This window comes from Plectropomus leopardus, chromosome 18, assembly GCF_026936395.1.
Source record: "Plectropomus leopardus strain MGB_pleo_1.0 chromosome 18, ASM2693639v1, whole genome shotgun sequence".
Classification (NCBI taxonomy): domain Eukaryota; kingdom Metazoa; phylum Chordata; class Actinopteri; order Perciformes; family Serranidae; genus Plectropomus; species Plectropomus leopardus.
The window spans coordinates 22,454,775-22,481,328 of NC_142193.1; the positions used below are offsets into that span (position 1 = coordinate 22,454,775).

The 26,554-nt window shown below is 38.8% G+C and overlaps 1 protein-coding gene across 8 annotated transcripts in view; it reads left to right on the forward strand.

Moving 5' to 3' along the window:
- The window catches only part of spag9a (sperm associated antigen 9a), a 40,014-nt gene that overhangs the window by 7,414 nt on the left and 6,046 nt on the right, over positions 1-26,554 (forward strand). For 2 of the 8 annotated variants that reach the window (XM_088090980.1, XM_088090981.1), the window contains exons 3-23: positions 1,991-2,061; positions 2,173-2,261; positions 3,765-3,909; positions 6,937-7,026; positions 9,066-9,201; positions 9,461-9,554; positions 9,644-9,765; positions 11,274-11,288; positions 11,574-11,631; positions 12,625-12,777; positions 13,601-13,652; positions 13,798-13,928; positions 14,949-15,005; positions 16,966-17,130; positions 17,414-17,543; positions 18,203-18,292; positions 18,406-18,516; positions 19,090-19,276; positions 19,393-19,608; positions 20,257-20,467; positions 21,419-21,535. In XM_088090980.1, the coding sequence (XP_087947106.1) occupies positions 1,991-2,061; positions 2,173-2,261; positions 3,765-3,909; positions 6,937-7,026; positions 9,066-9,201; positions 9,461-9,554; positions 9,644-9,765; positions 11,274-11,288; positions 11,574-11,631; positions 12,625-12,777; positions 13,601-13,652; positions 13,798-13,928; positions 14,949-15,005; positions 16,966-17,130; positions 17,414-17,543; positions 18,203-18,292; positions 18,406-18,516; positions 19,090-19,276; positions 19,393-19,608; positions 20,257-20,467; positions 21,419-21,535 (2,440 nt within the window). Of the gene's footprint in view, positions 1-1,990; positions 2,062-2,172; positions 2,262-3,764; positions 3,910-6,936; positions 7,027-9,065; positions 9,202-9,460; positions 9,555-9,643; positions 9,766-10,729; positions 10,742-11,273; positions 11,289-11,573; positions 11,632-12,624; positions 12,778-13,600; positions 13,653-13,797; positions 13,929-14,948; positions 15,006-16,965; positions 17,131-17,413; positions 17,544-18,202; positions 18,293-18,405; positions 18,517-19,089; positions 19,277-19,392; positions 19,609-20,256; positions 20,468-21,418; positions 21,536-26,554 lie in introns of all 8 variants that reach the window. The other 6 variants (XM_042504868.2, XM_088090983.1, XM_088090982.1 and 3 more) reach the window with 6 other exon arrangements.

A 26,554-nucleotide genomic window follows, 5' to 3' on the forward strand; every position in this document is an offset into this window, starting at 1 on the left:
ACAAATTAGCCTTAATGAGTTTATTATAGTGGCTCAAAAATAAATAAAAAATACAGTGTTGACCTCGTCACTGCGGTATTGTCATGTGACTGCAGTAGTGCTGTGAGGCGGTTAGTGCCACAGCCCTTAAAGGGCCTCAGCATTTTTTCTCTGCATTGGTCAAGCAAAAGGCATCCAGCAATCTAATAATTAAGATTTATACATAGACACACAACCTCAACCTCCTGGCTTCCCCAGCAGATTTATGACAGTTTATTAAATGGACTTTAATGTGTGAAAGTGCAGCTCCCTCGTGGATCAGGAAAATGACACTGTTGGTGTTTCTGTTGTGTTGTTTTTGTCTGTGCTTAAAAGACTTTTGGGGTAAACAAATTGTTAATTCAATCAATAGTATTACTCTAATGTTGAGCTGCACATTCAACTGATGATTTACCAAACCTGCACTAACAGGAAGACACAGGAAGGATTACTTCAGTCTCCAGCAGCCTCGTCTGTGTGTAGCCTTTCTCACTTCACGTCATTACACGTCCCCGTGTCCCAGTAATGCCAGAGTACACACACACAGGAGCGACATTATCACAACACATGCAGAAGCTTTAGCTGCTGTAATTGATAGTATCCAGCCTTTATACTGTATATCCGACTGTCACAGTAGCTCTCTGTGTGGCTTAGACCTGACGCGCTAATAAGGGATTAGGTGTTTGTCACTTCATAAGTCGGCCTAACATCGAAACCTATTTGAGTGAGATTACTCGCTCTGCCGTGTGTCCCAGTGTCTCCCTGGTGGAGCAAAGTTATGCTCTTCTGTGTACTACAATCAGGTACAATGAAGGTCTGAAAGTTTCAAAAGAGTAGCTCAACATTTTGGCAATGTTATGATTCTCATTTAAACATTATATCTCATTTGATTAATCTGCACATAAACAGTGATTTGCTGTTTGAGGAGGTGTTTTATGCATGACTTTTTCTTGGCTCTGAGCAAATGCAGCTAGGGCTGGACAATACGGGGTTAAAATATTCCAGCTGTACAATGTCAGCCAGAACAACCAGCAATTGCAGATATATTTGTGCAATTTTAGCTTGGAGATGTGTTGAGTTTACTACACAAACTCTCTTTTTTAGTCTTATGATTAAGGTAATAACCTAAAATGTCAAGATGGAGAAGAAGACAGATTCTTACACCAATTTTCATTTTTAATCAGAAAAAACAAGCCATACACCTTCGAAATTCAAGTTTGTCTCTTTCACAGATCTAAGACTAGCTTTATAGCCTCATCATCTACCACACTTCATTAATACCTGACTGTAACAAAATAAAACTCACCAAAAACATCGGCAATGCCCCCCCTTTACCTGAAAGATCTGCTCACCCCACACACGTCAGCACGATCCCTCCGCTCCACACACCAACCGTCTCCATCCCTCCCAGGACTAAGCTGCACACCACGGGGGATCGGGACTTTTGTTCTGCCGCCCTCCCTGACCATCTGAGGGCACCACAGACTGTCGAGTGTTTTAAAAAGGGACTCAAAACGTCCTTTTTAGCAGAACTTATGACCTTTAACTGAATTCTTGCTGGTTGCTCTACTTGCTTTTATGCTCTTATGCTCTTATTTATTACTTTTAAATATGCTTTTATTTTGGTTGTTTTTTTATCTGTATATATAGATATTGAAGTAGCCATCTAAAATGTCAGCTACCCACTAAGCAGCAACACTCACTCATCCTTTTGAGGCAGACCTTTAAAGTAGAAAAGTAAAATGGCAAAAAATTGCACCCAAACCATCACCAATAACCAGAATATTTGTCTGATTGCCTAACCCCACTTACAACCAGCCGAGACTCCAGGAGGTTACTGGTTCCAGGTTAAAAACGGTCTGGAATATAACCCCTATAACAATTTTTACAGTTTGTTTATGGTCAAATGACCCTTGTCTTGTGCCTTGTAAATTGACTACCTGAAACTGAGCACTGTCGAATTCTGTTTCAGTCGGCAGGTTAGAAGAACGTGAATTGGAGCTCAAGAAAGAATACAACTCCCTCCATCAGCGTCACACAGAGGTAAAGAGGGAGAGGAATGATGAGGGGAGGAGGGCAAAGTTGTCAAGTTGTCATCCTCATTTATCACATTCATGACTAGTTTCCTCTGGGTCTTTGGTTTCACTTCTGTAGATGATCCATAACTACATGGAGCATGTAGAGAGGATCAAAATGCAGCAGATTGGTGAGACGTCAGAGTCAAGCGCCGTCGGTCGAGTCAGGTAAGACCATGACAGATACATTTGTTTTAATGCTGGGTGAGTGTCATATGGGATGGATGGCAGATATGGAAAAGACTTATATGTAAACAGCTTGTAAGTGTTCACGTCTTTAAGAGGGGTGTGTGATTACAGAGCTGGTTATGTGTGGAGTGATATGCTGTGTGGTAGGAATGCATCACCATATCTGTTCATTTGGGTTTAATTAAATTCAATGACACACTTTGGTTGATGTGGGGAATCCATATTTGTTTTTAATTGTGTAAAGAAGGCTATAGAAGGCAGCTATAATTCCAGTGTGGATGCTGACATTAATGCTATTTACAAGTTGGAAACTTCCAATATGACATGAGCGCTGCTTTAGAGACACGTGGCGCTCCTCAGGAAGAACCCTGTCTTTCGTGACACAAAACACAACGGACAAACATGTAAACAAGTTTGTGAACTTATTGTAGGACTGATGTATAAGGGCCCTGACAGCATAATTTCACAATTATTTATCAACAAGGATTTTGATGCTTTCCACTTCTGCTGCTGTATCAACCTCAACCAAAAACGTAATTTTCAAACAGCACCAACATAGAAAATGCAAAGATCAAACCTTTGAAACCCGGATCGATAACAGTTATCTTGTGCTCCATTCAGTCGGCTTTTATTATTTGACCCTTTGATACCTGAGCCAATTGGTTTGATTTCTTTGGGGAAAAACATGGGGGAAAGGCAATGACCAACTTTTTGTCCCACAAATTGCAAGAAATTAGTAAAAGGTTACAAGAAAAAGAAAATGAGCTGGAAATTCGTCTTAAAAAATAAGACAATTTTCCAGAAAACTATACTTTTATTATTTTAATTTTATATTTGAAATTCTTATTAATTTTTTTCTGTTATTTTCAGGTAATTTTCATGAAATTTTCTTACAAATTTCTTGCTGATTTTCGGACCATGTCTTGTTAAGTTTCTTATTGCCTTCTCAGCATATTTTTGAAACAAATTAAACCAATTTGCTCAGGTTTCAGAGGGTTAATATATTTTTATTTCCATACTATTTAATGTTACTATCTTGAAGATCTCTGTTTTGTTGTCTTTGGTTGCACTTGGGGTGATTAGCGTAAATTTCAGGTGTGTTTTGGGATTTTACTTTCTATGTGATGTGAGTTGAAGAATAGGTCTTCTGCGTTAGCTCCGCTCACACTCTCGTGTGAACCAACCACTGACGGGTGATGGAAAGAGCGCGTGCCGCTTACGATTTTTCCTGGAAATGTTGCCGCCTCGACACCCAGTTTGTAATACTGCAAATGCAGAGGCTTTCATCACATTTCATCAGTGGGCCACGGCCTCAATCACCATAGTGTTACCTCATTCGGGGTTAGATAGTGACTGAACAGGCATTTATTTAAATACAAAACTTTGAGATTATTACTTTAAATACAGTTTATTGGTTCAAAATTGGCTAAGTTGTGATGAAATTTGTGGACAAATATCAGTTATTTGTTCTTGTTCCTTCAGGAGAGAGCGGCCTCTTTCTTTAGGGATCTTCCCATCGTCAGGTGGGGCGTCTTTGCTGATCCCCGATCCTCAGACCAGAGCAGAGACACCGGGCACAGAGAGCTGGAGGTTCACCGACCCAACACGGTCCAACACTAGCCTCAAGGTAGGTGTGTGGACGGCGGCTCCATGTAAACTTTAGTCACAATAGGTGGACTTAATACAGTGTGATTTTTTTTTCAAAAAGAACAAACAACGACAAATGACATATCTCCTGACACAAAAACCTAACGACAGATTTTTGGGGGAATTTTTGACTGTAGGATAGCTGGTGACATGTTGAAGTCTGACAGTCTAGTTTGAAATATGATGATAATTAAAAAATAAAATATATAATAAAATATAATAAAATACATTTTTCTCTCCCTTGTTTCAAATTATTTGACCCCTTATTATCAGTTACTACCTGAAAGCTCTCACCGTCTTAGCTGTTTGATCAAATTAAGTGTATGCAAACATACAAAATGCATAAAATATGGAGATCATTATCATCCCTTTTCTTGGCTGAGTGTTTCCAGCCCTCCTGCCAGCGCTTGAAGATAGAGGAGTTTTGGCTTTGGATCCGTTTAAAAATAGAGAGCCTTTGATAAGGCTCGGGCGTGCTCAAGCGTATTTTAGTAGGCGTCTGACAAGGCCATCTCTGTTTTCAGACATCCTCCTCTTTATCCATTGATGAATATGCAAACTCTGTTTTCCTGGTGCAGCAGTCAGTGGAGATCATTAAATGTATCACATGAATATTCATAATATAAATAGCAGCCATTTTCTATTTGATGCGCAAATTTGAATACCGAGTTTTATCTTATGATGTGTGTTTTCAATTTACTGCTTTAGATACTACTGGGAACACAAGTTAGTCTTCTAACAGACATTATTATGATTATGTTTTCTCTGATAAAAGAAGTTGTTCTTTATGCATAACAGTGACTGGTGCTGGTACTCAAAATAATTTTGGTGTGTGGGTTATGTTTGTATCTGTGGCAGTCCGGACCTGGAGGGTGACAATGTTAATTCATCCCACTGCTGCGTCTTTGTTAAAACTGGGACATCAGCTCTGTGGCGCGGTGCATCATGGGAGCGATGCCGCTGTATGGCTCGCAGCCAGTCACTGAGAGAGAAAAAGGCTAGCTGGAATGTGATTAGTTCTTATGTAATCGGTGCTACAGGACGGTTATTGTTGAGCTGTGGCCTTTTGAACACGAGTGGCTTTGATAGGCAGGCAGAGTTAAACAGAGATGTCATATTTATTCGTGGGAGTGGGTGGTGTTTTCATGTGAAAAGGAACGACAGGTTGATGAGGTGCATATGCGCGCATGCCAGCCATGATCTAATCTCCATCCACAAAATGAGTCATAAAAGCATCCCATTGCCTTCGAAGCTGGCGTATACTTGTTTTCTAAATCACTGCTTTTTGTTTCATTCAAGGGATCTTTACACAGAAATTAAAGAGGAACTCCACCAATTTAGCACATCTAACTCAGTTTGCAGGTCTTGGTCTTGATTTTGGTCTCGGGTAGTACTGGGTATGAAGAAAAAAGAGTTGCATAAAGCTTTTGGTGACTCCAGAGGAAGTTGTACGAAATCTGGTAAATGTCAGTTGGGGCTGAAGACAACAAGTTTGAAAATGAAAAACAATCTGTAGATGTGAGAAAGACGTGAGCTTATCAGACCTCTGGAGCCCGCTCCTCATCTCTGCTGTAGGATAGCTGCTTGAGGCTACATTAGCCACTGTTTCGGCTATCGCCAGTGGCAGTCAGTCATAGACCACTGAGCATACCATCATGATTTAAAAGCCCCACCCTGCTTTTCTCTGTTCTTATTCACCATCATGGGGGTGAAGGTTTGTTGTGGCCTGACTGGCATTCGTACCTGTCAGATTAACTGGAACCTTGTTTGGTGATCAAATCTGCCACCACCGCCGTGAAGATTTGCCACCGTTTACTCACTGATAAAAATCCACCCATGCCTGCTGGGCTGACTGCATTTTTATTTTATTTTATTTTATTTTATTAATTAACTGGAAAAATATCACAGTTTCCGGCAGGCACATAAAAAAGTGACAAAGCATTATCCTGAATAAGTTATTGATAACTCGCAGAAACTTTATGTGCAATAGTCCACCTTCCACCCTCTCCTCTCTCTGTCACTCTCTCTCACACACACTCACACGCCGTGGGGCTCAGACTTTGTGTCTCTAAACTTGTCTGCAGTTCTGACAATTATGCTTCTGCAATGTGTAAAGCTGGTGGTTTGCCCATGGTCATGTTTTACTGTGGATGTTGTCATATGCCAATTCAGTAAATATCATCCAACCCTAAGTAGTATAACAAATTCTTCTCTCTGGCTAAACTGTCGGCAGAGTTGTATTGTTCATAATGAGATAAAAATATGTGGTTGTGGTCAACTTTGCAGTGATATGTTCTTCAAAACTGTCCATCAGTCTGACAAACATACAGTAGTGCAATGCAAAATAGATGGGGTACTCTTTTAAGCCAATCAAAGTAGATATATAGTTGTGCAATACAATTAGAATAATATTTCAGTATAGAATTTTGTAAGCATTTTAGTTAGTGATAAAGAAGTTGTGTTTTTAATTTTCATAACTGGTCCATACTTTAAGTACAAATGTGTACAAAGTACGGATGTAAAGATATCTTGAAAGGTATTTTGCCTGCAGGTTTGACCAAAGAATCAAGTTGGTTAGGGCAGAAACGAATGATACCTGTTAGAAAAAAAGTGAAAATATCCATCACAATTTCTTACAGCCCAAGATGTCTTCAGCAGACAGGACAAAGAAAAGCTGTAAATCTACACAATTGAGAAGCTGGAACTAGATAATGACGGAAAAAAATGATGATATAGGTACATTTTACAGAAAATGACAAACAAAAAAGATTAATGACTTTGATTAATGATTGTTGTATTGCATGTTCATTAGAAAGTCGGGTCTACACTACAACCTATCCGTGTGCGGACACACACACCACACACAGGCCTGCTTGTATCTACATACCTTGTTACATACAACATTACTGATCCATTCACTTCACAGACATGCACACTTTGGGGTGTATGCATTTCTGCTGAACTGCCTCTGCACATGTAAGCTTCATTCTTACTCTTCCCCTCCAAGCAGTTGGACTTTGGCGACCCCCCAAAGGAAAGGGAGGGTAAGAGTGCGCAGGACTCTACTTGGGGGAATTCACTGGCAGACGACTGCAAGGTAGTTGGATGAGTGGCGGCTGGCGAAAGTGCCAGTGGCAGTAGAAGCAGCAGCAGCAGCAGCACGCCTGCATTGGCTGTTGACCGCACAGTATTTGTGTTTGCGTGTGTGTGGGCTTCAGTAGTCTTCCCCACTATGCTGTTTCATCATTTCAAAAGCGTCGCCTCTAATTTTGTGCATTTATAGACCCTCACTTCACACACCACCTGCAGTAGATCATGCTACATGAAACCACGCTCTGTATGAAGGCCGTATTGGTGTCTTTAAAAAATCTAAATGCAAACAGCAAAACAATCAGCTGTGTCCTGCAAAAAATTGGTTGATAATTAATCTTGTAAAGTCAGTAACAGCGTGGTTGCATCTGGCCCCCATATTGTTTTTCTTTTCAGTTAAATGCATGCGATTTATATTCCATATGCTTCTTCATATTTTGGCTTCATTCATGGAGAACTTCAACATAACCTACATTTTTGATCACTCATTGCACAATAACATAGCATCAGACAGTCAAATAGTTTTCTTTTCTTTTAATGCTGTCTTTGTGTAAAATTCGATCTGATGCGCAGTGGATTCATACTTTCAATCTCTGTCCATTTTCTTTGTAACTGTTTAGTTTTTGGATCTTGTCTGGGTTTGTGTTGTGTTTTGTTTTGATGTGTACCATAGAGGTAGTTTGTTGTGTAAAGCCCCCCTGCAGTCCGTGTAGCTCTGTGTGGACATCCTTGTCTGTGTTTGTGTGCTAGCTCTGTGTTGCTCCTGTTTTTTTTCTCTGCCTCTGTTTGTAAAGTACAACTTTGTTTTGTGTTTCAGTGTCTTTTTTTGCATTTATGCACAGTTTTTCAGATTTCCTCATGTTGTCTTGAGTTCCAGTGTAACAACATAACAATTCCCTGTAGCTTAGTATTTCAAGTTAATGTGTTTAAGACATTTAGATTTTTGCTTTAAGATAAATTACAATGCTCTTGCTCTACAAACTGTAAGAGCTGAAAATAACTAGACTTCTGTCTTCCGTTGTACTGCATGTGTAGCGTACGTAGTGAACCTCTAGCCTTTTCTAGTTTGTGTTTAGCACTTGTTAACCATGTGAAAAGAATATATAACCCCTCAATTAAGCATTTGTATTTCAATCACTCACAATCCATTACACTGAGTGAAGAAAACTTTTGCATGCGTGCAGGGAATGAAGAATCCAAAAACAGAGTTCTTGATGAATTAAGGGCCACATTTAACAACAGCAAAACTATATCAAAACATTCATTTACAAATTATCTCAGAACTTGTTGCAGTATAATCTAAGTCTCATTTTTCCAGGTGTAAGCTCAGTACTTCCCAAACTGACAGCCCTTTCAACAGGGAACTGAACGTCTGCTCTCTTCAGTGCCAGACTCCATTGACAAAAACAGTCATTTTACTTCCTGCTGGTCTGCTGCTGCGATCAGTTACTTTTTTGTGTTAATGTGTGACTTTGTTTTTTTTAAGGGGTTAGTTCAGATTCATCAAAGTCACGCATTAACACAAACAAACTACCAACCGAGGCAGCAGTAGACCAGCAACTCCCATGTTCTGCAGGTCTTATAACTTTGAAGACAACGTCGGTAAGTTTCAGTTTCTAGTCAGTTCCCCTCTGAAAAGGCCTGTCTGTTTGAGAAGTACTGAGCATATGACTGGATAAAAAAAGACTTTGTACTGCACAAGTTGTGTCGGAGTTTGCAAACATGTTCTGATACAGTTTTTTAGTTGTTAAAGGTTGACCCCAGTAACTTCAATTCATCAAGATTTTTTTGTTTTTGGATTCTTTGTTCACTGCAGGCATGCATGAAAAACAATGTATTCTTCTCAAACTGAACGAAGCATGGGTGAGAAATTGATATACAAATGATCAATTTGGTGGTAAAGTATTCTTTTAACCTTTTAGATTGTAAACTGTGTTGTGCTGTTGTTTTCTTTGTGATCCAAATGTGTTGTTTTTGTTTGCCGTTTTCACCCTTGATTGTAAATGTCTCTAAATGTTGCTGTCATTAAGCCCCTTTTCATTGCAGGATGAGCTATCGGACTTCACGGGCTCCAAGTCAGCCACACCGATGTCCACCACAGCCTCGGACATGGAGAGGGAAGATGGGAACAGTAAGAGCACGGAGGTGCAGGCTGCACCGGGGACTAGAAGCATATCAGTGGGTAGGGTCAAACATTGTGAAACTGCACAAGTAACAGAATGACATTCATTAGTTATCCATTAGTCTTGATGGCAGTTATGTAATTTCTCTTTGTTGCTATATAAATATGTTATTTATACTAAGCATGAAGTTTTAATGCTGTGGAGGTATCATGGAGAAAGTAGTTTTTTGTAACCTCAATCTAAAAATGTCATGGTTTTTAAATTTTTTTCTTAAAGTATTCTTTCTTCTATTTTTCACCTGTGTTATGTCTCACACAGGTTTGCCTGAAAATGAGGACAGCTCAGATGTGCAGGACATCATCGAGTCCACTCCTGAGCTGGACATGGATCTCATTGGATACAAGCCCTGCAGGTTGTACACAGAAGATGCTGTCAGGCCAGTTTTAAACAAAATTTCACCAAATAGCATATTATCACCTCCTGTTGTTGGTACTCTTCCAGTACTCCCACTAAAGGCATTGAGAACATGGCATTTGACCGAAACACAGACTCTCTGTTTGAAGAGCTGTCGTCTGCAGGCACTGGGCTCATAGGGGATGTGGACGAAGGGGCCGACCTGCTGGGTGAGTTAAAAACTTGATCTTTGTTCGAACAAAGTAGTGCTAAAATGGAATTATGTGGCTGAAATCCTGTCAGATGCTCTGAGTACATTTCACCTGGATTACATTGGTAAAGTCTTTTTAAAATGTCTCAACTCAGTTATGAATTGACTCAGTGATTATGTGAAAAAAAACACTACTGACACGGCTTCCTCTAGTACATGAATATATAAAAATAATAATGTTTTGTGTAAAAGCTCAGTTTCCAGTTTTGGATCTTTTGCGAAGCTTAAGCATATACATTTTATTTGTGACTATTGAACCATGGCTATTGAAGTTACTTGTTTTTAATTTGCTGGTACGTGCTTGTACACGGTACAGAAGAGGCCAGAGGTGAAACGTGTGCCAGAGACTTAGTAGGGCTGGGCAGTGTATCAGTATTATAATCATTATATGTGACTAAAAAACATTGTAGATTTTTGATATCAAAATATTGTAAGCATTGTCTTTTTCCTGGTTTTACAGTAAAGAGATTTTTATGTAATTTTTATGCCTCCGCACTAATGATATCAAGATATTTGGTCAAAAACATTGTGATACTTGATTTTCTCTATATTACCCATAGGACTCTTTATCCTGAAAATGAAAAAAAATGCAGATTGTAACTTTTGTCCACTAACAAGGCTACAAGTGAGATCATCAGTTAAATGTATTGCAAACAAATGAACTGCTTAATAACCTAAGTATTTCTTAAAAATGCCCATAAAGATGTTTTGCTGGTGCTCTAATGCGATGTTTGGCTAGCAGCTGTTGCTCTACTGATAGCACTAGTTTAAAACTCATAGTAACTCCAACACCTGCTGTTTGCTGCGATGCCACACCTCTTGCTTTGGTCCTGCTGTTATACGCAGTGTTAGCCATCTACCCATGTTAACATCACCTCTCTCTCTCCCGTATCTCATCCTCTGGCTTTTGTCCATAATCCCAGTGGAGTACTCTGGTGTGTATGACCTCAAACCTTTCCTCAGTCAAACTTTCTTCTGTGGTGTCCCTTTGACCTTTACTTATTTGACACTTTCTGCCATTTCCGCCATCGTTACCGCTCACATCCTCTTCTTCATTATGTTTTATAACCGTAGGCATACAGTTGGTTCAGCAATGCACAATTTACATCTTTTCAGCTGCTGACTTTTAGCTACTTCTGACAAAGTTCGGTGCATGAATGATGGAGTTCAAGCTTCCTTTGTTGCCCTAACTGTTCTTATTACAGCTTGAGTTTTTTTTTTTTTTTTTTTTGCTCTTGAATTTTCCTGTTTTCTTTCTCTGTACCGCTGCGATTGACGTTCCTAACTAGCTTTAGAGACCCAACAGCATCTTTTGCTTGTGGAGTCAAACGCTACACGTTAAGCTCTGGCTCCTTCATCATTTTGGTCATTTCACTGTCTCAAACTATATCCGCATTTCTTTCTCTCTCTCTCTCTCTCTCTCTTCCTTGTTCTTTCCGCCTGACTTGGATTGCATGGTTTTCTCAGACCTTAGTTTGATTGGTAAGACCCCACCCACTCTATCCATCCTTCTCCTGTTGGTCATGTGACGTGTGCTGTGGATTTGTTTGTTTTTGGTAGTGCCTTGTGCTGTGAAACCTATAAGAACAAATATCTCACTAGGAGATATTTCACATCCTACGTAGTGCCTTGTTGGATTTTACCCCCGTAAGAATAATCTCTAGTGGTGTATCTTAATCTGTAGTATTGATGTAGTTACTGTTCCAGCTTGTTGTCAGTCTGTTTTATATGTGATCAAACTCTAATGTCATCATTGACTCTGTTCAGGTATGGGCCGGGAAGTGGAAAATCTCATCCAGGAGAATTCACAGTTGCTTGAGACAAAGTAAGTGTATAACTGAAAGGGTAACTTCAGTATTCTTCAATCTGGTTCTTTGTCTAAGTGACAAATGGAGATAACATTTATTAAAATCAGTCAAGTATTGAGCGAGACCTCTGCAGACTGCAGGAGCAAAGCACGCTTTGATGTGGCCATTGGCAGCATTTCTGCATTATCAAATTATTTACGTCCCTTAAAAGTGCTTGTTTTTGTCACTGATGTGTACAGATTTTTGTCTGATAAATTATGTGAAGTATTCCCACAGAGATTGACCTTTTTCTAAAAATCAAGGTCCTTTTTATTTAACCAGAAACAACCCCGAAATCACTATCGCCAAACCTACCAGACTCTGTTAAAATAAACATTGATTTTATCATAATAAAACAAACTTCATTCAAAGTTGACAGAAATAAATAAAACTCATAAAAACAGTTCTTGCTTGTCTTAACACTGTTCCAACAATAATCAGCTCTGGTTTTGTTGAAATAAATCCTTAGTTCATTCAGTTAGATGTGGAAATATGCTACCTGTATTCACATTAAAATGACTGTCTATTATATGGAGTCTGGTTGGTTTGCTGATAGCATGCTGTTTCTAGTTACACAACAAGGACCTTACTCTAACAAAAACATCTGTCACTCTAGGGATGCTTTCCATAATGTTGTCAGACACTTAATAATGGTAATCCGAGCCTGTCAGGGAAAAAAAGCAATTTAGTGGACAAACATTAACATGCAAATAGGCCACAAGTAGTGACACTGCAGCCCATTTTGCTGCTGCTGGCTGCAGCGCTCTCGTTCAGTTTCAGAAATTGTTTATCCTGTGAGTAACTTGGACTCAAATACATGGACAAAAAGGGTTCAGATTAAAAAATACCAAACTTTAATGTTTTTTGTGTCATGACTTTTATAAGGGATTTCTTCCTGATCCTCTGTCCCTGTTAAAATGCACCAACGGTACTTTACAAACAGACTTAAATGTCCTCGTCCATCTGTCCAGGAATGCTCTGAATGTGGTGAATAAAGACTTGATACTGAAGGTGGACGAGCTGACCTGTGAGAAGGAGATGTTGCAGGGGGAGCTGGAGGCTGTGCAGCAGGCCAAGGCCAAGCTGGAGGACAAGAACAGAGAGATGGAGGAGGAATTCAAGAAGTAAGTCAGCAGTCATGACAAGTAGCACTTTTAATGTTCAGTTTGTTTGTTTGTCAGCAGGATTATGGGAATTATGGGATTATGGGAGCTAATATGAATCACAAGGCAGATACACACTTTCTTTTTTTTCACTTTCAAATATTGTTAGTATTTCTAGATAGGTATTTGTCCGGCAGTAAAATGTAATAGTATGACTCCATTTTCTTCTGACATGCATAAATGCATTCACTTAAGAAATGAAATTCTGCACTGCTTTTTTGAATAAATGAGATAAATGTCTCAGAATTAGGAGAAAAGTTTTTATGGGGAAAAAAAGCTCATATTTTCTCTAATCGTGATAATTTTTTTCCCATGAAAACCTTTCTCAGGATTCTGAGATATTAATCTTGGCAATTCAGAAAAACAGGGCAAATATTTTTTCCTAAGTGAATGGATTTCATTTCTGTACATGCAAATGTAAATTTCTTGCAATAAACTCCACCAAATTTTAAGGGAAACTGTTCTTTACGCTTCATGAAAAAGAGAAATGATACTGGGTGTGAAGATTGCGCTTGTGGACTTCAACCACGGGTCATTCTCATCTTCTAATAATTTTGGAAATATGTCCAGGATCCCAAGCATATATAGTGTTTGCACTTACAGATTTGCATATCATAGAAGACTGAACTATACAATTGGCCTTAGGTGAGGTCTGCACACTCTGAGTGGCCTTATTGTTATTACTATTACTGTGCCTGTAAATTGTTAAATTCCAACAAAGCATTGCAACATGAATTGATACATTTTTTTTCTGTATATACTAAATAAATGGGCTTCTTTTCAGAGTGCGACTGGAAATGGAGGAAGTGAAACAGAAAACTAAAGAGGAAGAAGATGTGAGTCTTTTGCATCTTTTTGACAATGATTTCAGACTCACATTTGTGTTAATGCATATCCAGTATATAACATATTCCTGTAGCTCATCAATGATAAATATACTTCTTCATGGTCACATGTGGGTTTAATTGTGTGCTACCACAGAGTGATGTACCAACAGCGCAGAGGAAGCGCTTCACCAGAGTGGAAATGGCCAGAGTGCTGATGGAAAGGAACCAGTACAAAGAGAGACTGATGGAGCTGCAGGAAGCGGTGCGGTGGACAGAGATGATCAGGTACACACAGAAGGCTTCAGATTTAAGCATGTGTGCAAAATAATGTATTTGCTTACGTTAGGGTTATTATTGGAGTGTGTTACTGGCTGTCACTAATACACCAAACTGTGTTAAAGTCTCTTTAACTCATAATTCATAATCACCACATACGATCTTAATCCCAGTTTCGCACTTGTTTTGTGTGAATGATATCTGCTGTTTTCTTATGTCAAAGCTGATATCTGTAAATGTCAACAGTCCTTGAAATTCTGGAAAGTTTGTGAATTTGAGAGAAAAAAATTCAGGCCTTAAAAGTTTTTGTAAATAGATATAAATAAACATGTGTCCTTGAAAGTGCTTGAATTTCTATATTTTGTATAAGAATACAAATTGATGCTCCTTTTTTTTCAAATTTTGTTTTTTTTTTATTTTCCAGTAACAATCATTCATTCAATAAGTAATTAATATAATTCATGAACACCACCTCAAACCCCCACCGCCAGAACATAGCCCACAAAAGAAGCATAAAGTTGAAATTTAAATCGAAAAGTACAACATCATAAAACAAAGATATATGTTATAATAAGTTTAAAAAAATAAAATAAAAATAATATGAATATATAAACACAAACACAAAAATACATCAGTACATACATACATCAGTCAACCTTCCCGATAATTTTGAACACGTATCATATTCAGGTTTAAAACTTTTGGTTGATTACATCAGCAGCTGACAGTGTTGTCAAGCAACGGTAAACATCCTAGCCCTTTAGGCTAACATTAGCATGTATGCCACTATTGACAGATATTAAAACTGACAGTTAAAATCTCTCTTCCTGTTCTTGCGAAAGAACGGACAACCCATGTTGACCAACATGAGCATAATGTTTTCTGAACTGATGATGTTAGATTTTGTTGCTGCTGTTGAAAACAGCATCATTTTTCAATATAAGAAGCAGTTTGACATCTGCAACCTGTACTTGTGTGTCTTCTAACTGTTAAAATCTAACTTGATGTCAATCTTGTCCTCTTCTTAAGGGCCTCAAGAGAAAATCCAACCCTCACAGAAAAAAAGAAATCCAGCATCTGGCAGTTGTAAGTCCTCCCAAATGTGCTCTTTTCTTTTTTTCTTTTTCTTTTTTAAAAAAAAACTAACTTGGTCGGGGTTATAATTTTGATATCCTATTGAGGTCAACCCCTGTGACATTTTTTCTCAACTATTCAAATACATCTTTTTCTTATGTTTTCCGGGGATGTGCTATTGAATTGGCAGCATTAGGTAAAGATGGTTTAATAAACCCTCACCCAGCCAAACCTCTCTTTCCCTCCACTGACACAGAACTGCTCCTCCATTACAAATGGATCCAACTTTGATGTGTCTTTATCCATAAACTTTTCTCTCGTGAAGTGCATCAGTTGTTATCACAAAGTGCTCAGACATGACTTTCCTTGTGCCCCGGGCTTTCCTGTCTCCCGCCTGCTGTGTACCTTTTTGATGTTTTCCTACTCTGTCTGCTCATAGGGAGCTAAAGAGGCCTTAAATGAGGTCGAACCTCCAGCTCAGTGTGCTTTTTTATCATAGGGAATATTTGAACAGATTTGGTAGGTGTTTGCTTGGCTTTTTGTGAGTAGACATTAAGAAAATATTGACCAAAAATATTATTTAAGAGTGAGTGAATATGTCATTTGATTTCATTTTCTACTATGATTTGACTGATATTTACTTATGCAACAAAGCTTTCCCCATCTTTTATGCATTGTATAGTTGATAGGGAAAGCATCAACTGTACAGGCGATATGATTTGAGCACCATTACGAAATAATTAATTAGAAATTAAGATATTTTCTTTTATTTTCTTTAACTGTGATGTTTTTATGCGTTTATTCAGACTTTTATTTTCACAAGCCAGGTGTTTTAAATATGCATTAGTAAGTAAGTAACTAAAATTTTATTTATAAAGGACCTTTCAAATCCTTGATTACAAAGTGCTTTACAAAATACAAGAGGTAAAAAATAGGGATGTACAATAATAGTGGCAGGTCATTGGTATCGGCAGATAAATGAAATATTGGAATCGGCAAAAATGCAAATTTCTGCTGATATCACAATATGTATTTCTGTTGTAATGACAAAGTGAGCATGTCTAAATCATCAACCCAAAGTTGATTTTTTTTTTCTTATTTTGCACAATGAATGAATATTACATGCATTGAAAAGCATTATATTTAATGTCTCCATCTGCTGGTGGCCCATCACGAGTATGCATAGTATGTTGACAATTCCACTACAGAAGAGACTTGATGATCACTTAAATTAGGTGGGGATAAAAGTGGCTATATCAATTTGGTATCAATTATTGGCCAAATGGGTTGTTTTTATATCAGCATATCAGATATCGTCAAAAACTCCAATATCGTGCATCCTTAGTTGAAAGTACAAAGTATGCAAACAACAATAACATTAAAACAGGACAAAACAGCACCAAAAAAATGCTGTATCACAGCTCAAAATAGTGTATGTGGGTTTTTTAAACCTCCGGTTATTGATCTCGACCACACTCTTGTAAAGAATAGTTAAATTTGAGAGGGCACCGGGCTTGTCGGATAGGTAAAGTTGTGTATTATCAGTGTAGGTGATGCTCAATGGAAGTATACATAAATGAAATATGGGTCCAAGAATTGATCCCTGAGGCACCCCACAGGTTAAAGGAGCACAGGTGGATACCTTGTCATCAGCGGACACCAGGAACTTAGTTGCATAAGTGCAAAACTCGACACTTCAGATACTGTTGACAGCACTGTGTGCTAATTACACGACTTGGTTAGTTCTTAAAAGTACTGATGTTCTTCCCAGTCAGAGTTAAATGTGATAGGAAATTGCTCAGCTATTTCATGACTCCCAGCATGCTTTGTGTCACTGTTCAGTAAATGTTGGTGGTTTCTTCTGTTCTGGTTGGTTGGATGGTTGGTTGGTGACCCCCCTCCCTTGCTTTTTCCCTGCACTCCTGTCTGCTCTGTTTCCCTCTCTGGCTTTCTGTAACCTCGCCACCTGCAGCTTCAGCAGACTGTTTAGCTCCTCCTCCAGTGCCCCGGCTATAAAGAAGGTGGAGTCCGGTTCCAACATGAAGTACAATGCCCCGGGTGGCATGGTAAAGAGGAGTAGCACCTTCTCCCAGTTCCCCACAGAGAAGTCCAAGACATTCGACTTCCTCAATGAAGAGTGAGTAATAGTGTTAGGTGAATGTGTTTGGTGTCTTTCATCAAGATGAACATTTTGAAGGAAATTCTATAAAAAGCTTGAAATGTGAAGCCAAAAACCTAAGCAAAAAGGCAAATTCAGTGATAACATGTTAATAATTTACAGTGTGAGCCATTTAGGTTTGATGTCCATCATTCTATCTTTATTCCAAAAACATCTGTAGAATAATATTTTCAGCTAATGGCCAAAACTAATGTACATGTATATGCTGATGACACTTTGTTCTTTTTTGCTCTTTTTGTAGAAAGGACCAGTGCAGTTCGCCTTCTCGTAAAGAGCAGAAAAGAGCCCAGTACAGACAGGTCAAGGCCCACATGCAGAAGGAGGATGGACGAGTTACTGCACACGGCTGGAGCCTGCCTAGCAAATACAAGGTAGAAAATTAAGTTTTTAACAGAAATCAAGTAGGAGGAAATATGGTTGTTGTTGTTGTTGTTGTTTTTGTTGTGTTTTTAGATCAGTGTCAGTAAGCAAGGCTGTCAATTTCGATTTGGTTTGGTTGTTTTGTTTTTCACAGTCTTGTATAGAAAACAGTCATTTCAGTTGTCCATCAGATGGAGCTTGACGCTGTCTTTATGCTGTGCGCTACAGCTTGAGCCCCTTTTATTTGTTTCCATTTTTGTAAAGTGGCACCTTTAAAAGTATGCCTTATAAGCTATTACCAGTTCCTGTTTGCAATGTAACCATGAATGCACAGATGGCTATCGCTGCATTACTTACTGAAGAAAACCTAAAAATAAGGTGATTCTCAGGCAAGACGAGTCTTTTATATTGGTAATGGGTTTTATATAGGTTTCTTTATCATGTGATGGACCTCAGAGATAATAACATTCACAAAATGTGAATCACAAATCTAGAAACTGAGGACAACTTTTGACTTAAATTGCAGAGCACATCTATCCCTACACGCTCTTTTTGTACTGCAGACGGTCACCGTCTACAGAGAGCTACTGGCTTGGAACGGTATTCATAATGTTTAAAAGTCCGCTCTAAAAGCCTGTGTCCTTTCTGTGTTGTGGTTTTACATCAACAGGTGGCAAATGGTGGACAGCTGGAGAACAAAATGAACTTACCTGTGCCTGTGTACTTGAGACCTCTGGATCAGAAGGATGCTTCTATGAAGGTACGGAAGTCAACAACGAGATAAGAGATACAAGCAGCATATTGTGGGTTTTTTTGTATGTTTCGGTAATTTCTGAAGAATATTTTAGAAAGTATTCCCTCTCTATTCCCCAGCTGTGGTGTGCGGCAGGGGTTAACCTGTCTGGAGGGAGGACATTACCAGAGCTCATGAAGCAGACGAAGGGTTCTCAGAGTAGCCTGGATCAGTTGGAGCAAGACAATAAGGTAAGATGTCCAACTGAGAGGTGGACAGGGTTCCTGCGGATCCTTAAAAAGTCTTGGCATTCAAGGCATTGAATTCATTAATCAAAAAATAAGGCCTTAATTGGTTTTAAATAGACTTAAATTAATCTTTCAAAAATACTAAAAATGCTCAGACATGGGAAGTTGGATTTTATGAATATGTGTTTCCATGATTCCCTGCATTGTAAAATCTCTCTTTCTTAAACTTGTCATGAAGGGAATGCAAGCAGTGGAATTTGTCACGACGATCAAGGAACACAAAATTGTACAGAAATCAGGACAGAAATGCCATTTCCTTTTTCTTTTTGTAAACTAAATAGATACCTTTATGATAATATAATATTTTCATTGTCTTCCATGTGCTCCACCCTAAAAAGAGTTATTTTTCCAACATTTGACATTTCACTGGACAAAGAAGTAATGTTTTTGTTACTATAAACATTTGGGCAAAATAAAATTGGCCTTACAGCCTGGGTGTTGCACTCTGTAAACCCAGAAAGTCCTCAAACTTTTGTTAAAATTTGGTAAGACTGTTGATTTAATGTTGTCTGTAAGGATCAGGAGAAAGGGGAGCAGGAGAAGGAGCTGGTCCTTCAGGATGAGACGTCCAGCAGGGTGTGGGTGTGCACCAGCACTCACTCGTCCACAAAGGTGATGGTGCTGGATGCCAGTCAGCCCTCTGACCTACTTGACAGCTTTTACGCCTGCAACACCCATGTCGTCTGCATCGCCAGCGTGCCAGGTGGGCTGAGTGGTTTGTTTGTGTGGGTTAATGAGCTTTTATCTGTCATCCGTGACTGCATTTCTTTTCAGTCAGCGCTGAGTTTTGACTGTGAGGTCATTTGTGTTGTTTTTCAGGAGTGTTGGAAACTGATTTTCCAGCAGGTGAGGAGGTTCCCCAAGACCCAGAGGCTAGCCAAGGTGATGGGGTGTCACTGGCTGGCAGTGTGGCCAGTGTGGGCTCAACAGGCAGCGATGGTGCCATGGCAGCAGAGGGGACCACAGCCATTCCCCAGACTGCCAGCTCAGGTGTCTCGGACCAGCCGGCTGAGCACAGCGCCATCTCTAGCTCAGGTAGTTCTCTGCTGATAAAGTATGTCTGTATTTGTTTTACAGCCATACTGCTCGAACACAACACTGTGAGGGCATAAAGCTAAATTAAGGGTCCACCAGGGGCATGTATCACAGAGTGGTGTTTGTGAAGTTAAATATACCAGTGGATTATTTGAATAATCTCACTCCAAAGTACTGAAAATGTTCAAAATGCCAACTTTATTTGGAAAGGCCTAAGTGATAATTCTCACACTTATTTAGCCAAGGGTTCCCACAGTCAAGTTTTTCATGACCGTTAAATTAAAAAGTTAAATTTTGTCAGTGAAAATGTGTGGGAACTCTTTAAGCCTTACTTTTAACCCTTTTATTTGCTGTTTCCTCTTATTCTGTTATGTGATTCTAATTTATGCATTCTACATCACCGTAAACCATTTTTTTGCAGCTGCAATAACCTTATTTTCTTTACGATATCACAGTTTCATCATATTAATTAGTTTTACTCATGGTTCTTAAGATTTGCCAATTAAGAACTCCACCTTTTTCACATGAGCACATTCATAGTTTATAGCCAGCTTTTAGATACCTGTTATCTTGAGGTAATCCCAAATCAAACCTCCCTGTGTCATCGATTTATACTCCTATTAACTCTGTGATCCACGTTACCCACAGTTGAGCTGTCCAGAGAAACCAGTCCAGCAGAAGACGGCGTTCCCACGGCTGAAGAGGCAACAGAAGCAACGGAGGCTAATGCTGGTGTGGGCGAAGAAGGAGAGGAGGAGCAGGGAGCGGATCAGAACCAGCCGGGAATCTACACGGAGCATGTGTTCACTGACCCCCTGGGGGTGGGACCCACTGACTCCCCTTCTGCTGACACACAGAGGTGAGAAATACTGTTTGAGATCATCACCTCTAAAAAAAACTGTTGGTTGGTTTTAACATTAAGATATGCAGAGGCTTGAATTCAAGGTGCAAAATTCTGTGACTATTTTATAAGAGAAATATAAAAGTATGTTTTGCCAACATTAGCAAGAGCTTTAGAAAAGAACAGGCTAAAATTCCATCTTCATTTGAACATTTTAGCAATTTTCAGTAGACACACCCTAAAAAGAAAAAACAAAAAAGTAAATAAGCTGCAGTATTTAACGACCAACAAGCCTCTTTCACCATGTCAGCTTGTTCATTCATTCATTTTACTTTCTAAAAGCACCTAATGTGCCTGAACCAATGGCTATACATATAAACCAAATTTCTCTATATAAGTCTATATTAAATTAATTCCCCTGGTAGGCTTCATAAAAAGTACATTGGGATATTTAGTTTACAGTGGAAGTGTTATTAAAAAAAACCCCAAAACAACTGGTAACATTGACATATAAATGCAGGGCTCCCATGGTAATGGAAAATCTGGAAGTCATTGATTATCACATGCACATTTTCCAGGCCTTGAAAACTCATGGAATTAGGACATTTTTTGGAAAAGTTTTTGAATTTTGTTGAAATTAATGGAATTGTTACAGTAATCTTCAATGAATAACCTTCTGTTATGCAACATAAATGCAAATGTATTTTCAGAAGCTGTCGACATTACGTAGCTCTAATATGCGTTGATGTGGGAAAATATCGTATCAGTCATTTTGAGTCTGTTAAAAAACTCTGGGCAAGAAAAAACTGTTATTTTGGATTCTTGAAAAGTAATGGAAAAGTTTTGAAACTTAGTCCATGAAAACATTTGGGAACTTTGATATCAAGTTCACACTTGTCACAAGTGCTACAGTTTTGTGTGATGGATGCATTTGAAATAACGGTGAATCTACTGCCTTTTGTAATCCAGGGGCAGTGGGCATGATGGAGAGACTTCCTTCCCTGAAGATTCAGAGCCGTCAGAGGTGGAAGTCTTGAGGATGAGCAGCGCACTCCCCACCATGTGGCTGGGAGCTCAGAATGGATGGTGAGCAGGTTAACAGCTACTAGAGGCTGCTATTAGTACATATCATCATCATGAAGCTTTTTTTTCCAAATCATTTGATGCACCGGTGCAACAGTTACTGCACAGTAATGGTTTCTGTATCCTGGGAGACATGAACATTTGACAGGCTGTGGGGGAAAGGACTTTTGGTGCACTTTGTAACTCAAGACACACTGAAGGGGTGATGAGTCCAGTACTCAGGTCATGTGACTTTATGACCATTCACATAGTTGCTCATCATTTATATCGAAATCCGAAATGGCTACCTGCAGGGACCAAGACACTGGACATGTGACAAGTGTTATCATTTTATTCACTTTATTGTATTTTGGGAGGATATTTTTTAATGAAATAATATTTTTAAGAATGATTTAGCATTAAAATTATGAATTGCTTTTTTTTGCTTTTATATCTGTATCCTGGAGGATACATTTACCCGATAGGAGTATAAAACAGGGATTATCACTCACAGATAATACTTGTGTTTTTAGGTCTATAGTGTGCAGATTTCAAGAATATTAAGGTGTGAAATATTCATTAGTCTTTATTTTACTCCTGACTGTGAATTGTTGAATTATTCACCAGTTTACATAAGTTTTCAGGGAATATCTGTCAGCAGTTTTCATGGTTCACAAAAGAGATTGGTCAAGTCTGTAGTTCTGCCACCTGATGGTTCATCAGATTCAGACGAGGAAACCAGTGATGAAAAAATGAAAGATGAGCTGTATGCAGAGGGATAGGTTGAGGATGACAGCAGCAGCTGTGACAGGGATTTGAATGGTAGTTCAGTGAGGAGGCAGAGGAAGTGACAAACAAGAATAAGCAAAAGAACAGGGGAACGATGAAGTTTAGGAACTGATAGAGAAGCAAAGTAGGTGCTGCAAACACATGCGCACACAGACACACACACCTATCTGCATCCACAGCAACATGTTAACCTGGCACAAAGATGCAATTATGCACTTATATGCAAGCAGCAAAAACCAGAGTCCCCCCGGCATTCGACCAGCAGCATATCCAGAGCACTACGGCTGCGCCGCTGTTCTGCTCCATCCTCCATGCGGCTCTATTTCCCACTCAGTGCGTCTGTTAAGCGTTTCAGAAGCAGAGCATCCTGCCAGCTTATGACCATATGAGATTGCGCTTATTTCTTCAATTTTCCCTTGATGATGTGGTCATTTTTCCTTGATTTTAGTGATTCTACAATGGCATTGTTGGGCTGCAGCCTGCAGTCCAGCCATGGCGAAGTAGATCAAAGAATTTCGGCCGTTTTCCAGTTTAAAAAAAAATCTTGACAGCTATACAGATCAGTAAAAATAAATCCAGTTCCACATGAAAAAGATATTCGATTTGCTGCTGTAATTTAGTTAAAAACATATCGATCTTATTAGTTATACAGATGGATAATTAACAATTTAATCATGAACTAAATAAATATGAAGTAGGTAGAATTTTCGGATTTTCGGATATGCATACTGTTTTCTGTTGACATACAGCATGTTCTTTTCTCTCAAATGGTGTATTTATACCAAATCAGTATATTTCCAATAGCCTACTGTACAATTCATTCAAGACAACACCGATCTACAGCTGAGGCATTGCTCATTGCTTTCATGGACGCATTGATTTGGTCTAGTTTTACTCTTGAGTGATTGGCTACAGATACTTTGAATTTACTGGTTATGCAAAACAGGAGTAAGGGTTAATTAACAAGAAAAAAAACGATTTAAAAAATGTGTTAACAGCGTTAAAAGCAGCGTCTGATTGCACGGCAGCGTAAAAAGCGGCGTTCTAGCGACCAAATGCCGCTTTTTGCGGTGTTTTTGTTTTTTGGACAGAACGCTTTTGCAAAGTGACGATATTTGGCACTTTCGGATTGCCATATGTTTCAAGCTTGTGGCGTTCACACATGCAGCGTTTTTGCAACGTCGCTGCTGCCTGCAGCTATGAGTACTGTGTTTTCAGCCTTATAAGCACAAATTTCACTCATTTATTAAGTCGCACAAGTTCCGGCATTGTCAACAACACAGTCCTCTCAATGTTTCAAAATAAAATGCCTTGTATCAGCAACTGATGGGATTCTGTCCACAGAGACGTTGTCAGAGGGCTTATATTTTGAAAGGGAAGCAGGGAAGTTGGAGTAAAACGGATGTCTTTGTATTTCCTCATCTCCGTGACAGAAAGAGACTTTTAAACTGCAGTAAAATGTGGTATGGAGTCAATATAATCAAATCATAACACAATTGTCTAGACCTGCGCGGCACGCACAAAAATCCAGCGAGCCGCGCACTATATTTATATTAATCTTTGGAGAATAGGATATAATAGAGATCCCCGGACCTCAGAGACACAAAACACCTCTTAATTCATTGAGCCAAATTACCTAATATATCATTTATCATCGACGTTGTGTCTTACACCCTCATTTTGGACAGTGGTCTTTAAAGCACAGACAACGTTAGATAAAGTTCAATCTCAAAACCTGAAACTAATCCAACTGACACGTTTAATACGGCGAGTCTATTTTTACTGAACCGCGACCAACCGCGTCAAGCCGCACAGAGCAGATCGTCCCAGGCAGGAAGTCAAGCGGCATTGCATCCGGTGAATTTTCAAATTAAAACGTCTTGTACAGACTCGGGATCATTTTTAACTTGACTAAAACGTTAAATCGACCGCATCAGCGGTTTCTCCGTCCAGCAGCTCTCAGAACTCTGTCCAGCAGGATAATTAATGCTCCTGATAAAGGTTACTGTACATAAAATAGACAAAAGTAGATTATAATTAACAGCAGCACTGTATTGCTAATAGAAACACGGTTAAAATCGTGTCTGCCTCATAATTATTTCGTTTACCATTAAATTATTAATTATCCATCTGTATAATTAATTAGATTGATGTTTTTATCTAAATCAAAGCCAAAAAATCTTTCTTTTCATGTGAAACTGGATGTAGTTTTACTGCCGATCTGTATAACTATCAACATAAGCTTTTTTTTTCCTTTTTTTTTTTACTGAAAGACGGCCAAAATTCTTTGATATACTTAAGAATATTTTTGGCGTTCTTTTTCCCTCTGTTGTGTGGACAGCTGCTTGTAAAATTTCAGCTGTCCTTGCATGGGGTTCAAACCAATGATCTTATAGTCTGTAGACAAGCCCTCTAAGCACCTGAGCTAAACCTTCACACAATTCAACTGTGTTTTAAGTTGCACTTGAGACTTTTCTCTGGGAAGCAGCCTATAAAACTTACCTGCCCTGGATGAGGTTCAAACTCAACATTCCAAATAGTTTTTTTGTTCTAATGTTAATTTATTAATTTACATAAAATTTTCATGGTTTGGTCTGCCTGAAGTTGCTGGATCAAGGCTTATCTTATTTTGAAGAATGTCCAAAAGACACAACGAAAGACAAAGGATAAGCTAAGCATGAGGTTTGGCTCAGTGGGTTAAGTAGATGTTTAATGTGCATGAGGTTGGTGGTTCAAGTCTTACCTGCAACCAGGTGACTTTTGAAGACTGCAGAGCTAAAGTGAATGTTGAATTCATGAAGTTGGGATGAGACAGGAAGGAAAGTGAAGAGACAAGACATGGGAGAAAGACAAGAAGTTAGTTTAAGAGACAGGAAAGTCAGTCAAGTTACAGGCAGTTGGGTTGTGAGACAGGAAGTTGAGGTGAGAAACAGGAAGTTGGGTTGAGAGACAGAAAGGTTAGTCAAGTTACAAGAAGTTAAATTGAGAAACAGGAAGTTGGGTTGAGAGACAGAAAGATTGGTCAAGTTACAAGAAGTTAAGTTGAGAGACAGGAAGTTGAGTGAAGGTAGAAGATGGAGGTAGATGATGAGAGTATAAGAGGTGAAAATAAGAATAAGAACAGTATGCCATATGATTTACGCCATAAAATATTTGGCTGTAGATTCATTGTTGAGTTGACTGATATATCATTTTGGCTCATACATCAGTTGAAGTTGTCCCGAAACAGGTAAAAACAGTATCTGCAGATGTATCTGTCGAAGTCAAGGAATATCAGCCTGATTCATGTATCAGTTGAGTTTTCGACAGACGTCGCTGCTGATACTGAATTTTCAGTTTCAACACCAAATGACCCTTATATCAGTAGAGCTGACAGATATATCAGCTAATACTTTATTTTTTTATGCCATAAAATATTTAGCTGTAGATTCATGCAGTTTAGACACTGATTCTAATATTGCAGAATATATTAAAGCATGTAAAGTTGAGTTATATATCATTTTGGCTGATAAATCAGGTGAAGGTGTCCAGAAACATGCAAAACCAGTATCGGCAGATGCGTCTGTTGAATTCAAGGAATGTTGGCCTGACTCATATATCAGTCGAGTTTTCGACAGACGTCACTGCTGATTCTGAATTTTCTGTTTCAACATCATATGGCCCTTATATCAGCAGCGCTGACAGATATATCAGTTGATATTTTATTTTATTTAGCCTATGCCATAAAATATTATTTGGCTGTAGATTTATACAGTTTAGACAATGATTGTCATATTGCAGAACAAATTATGACACATAAAGTTGACTGACATATCGTTTTGTCTGATAAATCAGGTGAAGGTGTCCAGAAACATGCAAAACCAGTATCGGCAGATGCGTCTGTTGAATTCAAGGAATGTTGGCCTGACTCATATATCAGTCGAGTTTTCGACAGACGTCACTGCTGATTCTGAATTTTCTGTTTCAACACCATATGACCCTTATATCAGCAGAGCAGACAGATATATCAGTTGATATTTTATTTTATTTATGCCATAAAATATTTGGCTATAGATTCTTCTAATTCTTCTGATTGTGATATTGTAGATCAAATTAAGGCACGTACAGTTGAATGATAAATAGTTTGAGGTCTGTCGAATTCAAGGAATGTTGGCCTGACTCATATATCAGTCCAGTTTTTGACATAAGTCACTGCTGATACTGATTGTAACATTGATATAGATATTCCCTTTATCTCTGGACATGTGGGGGAAA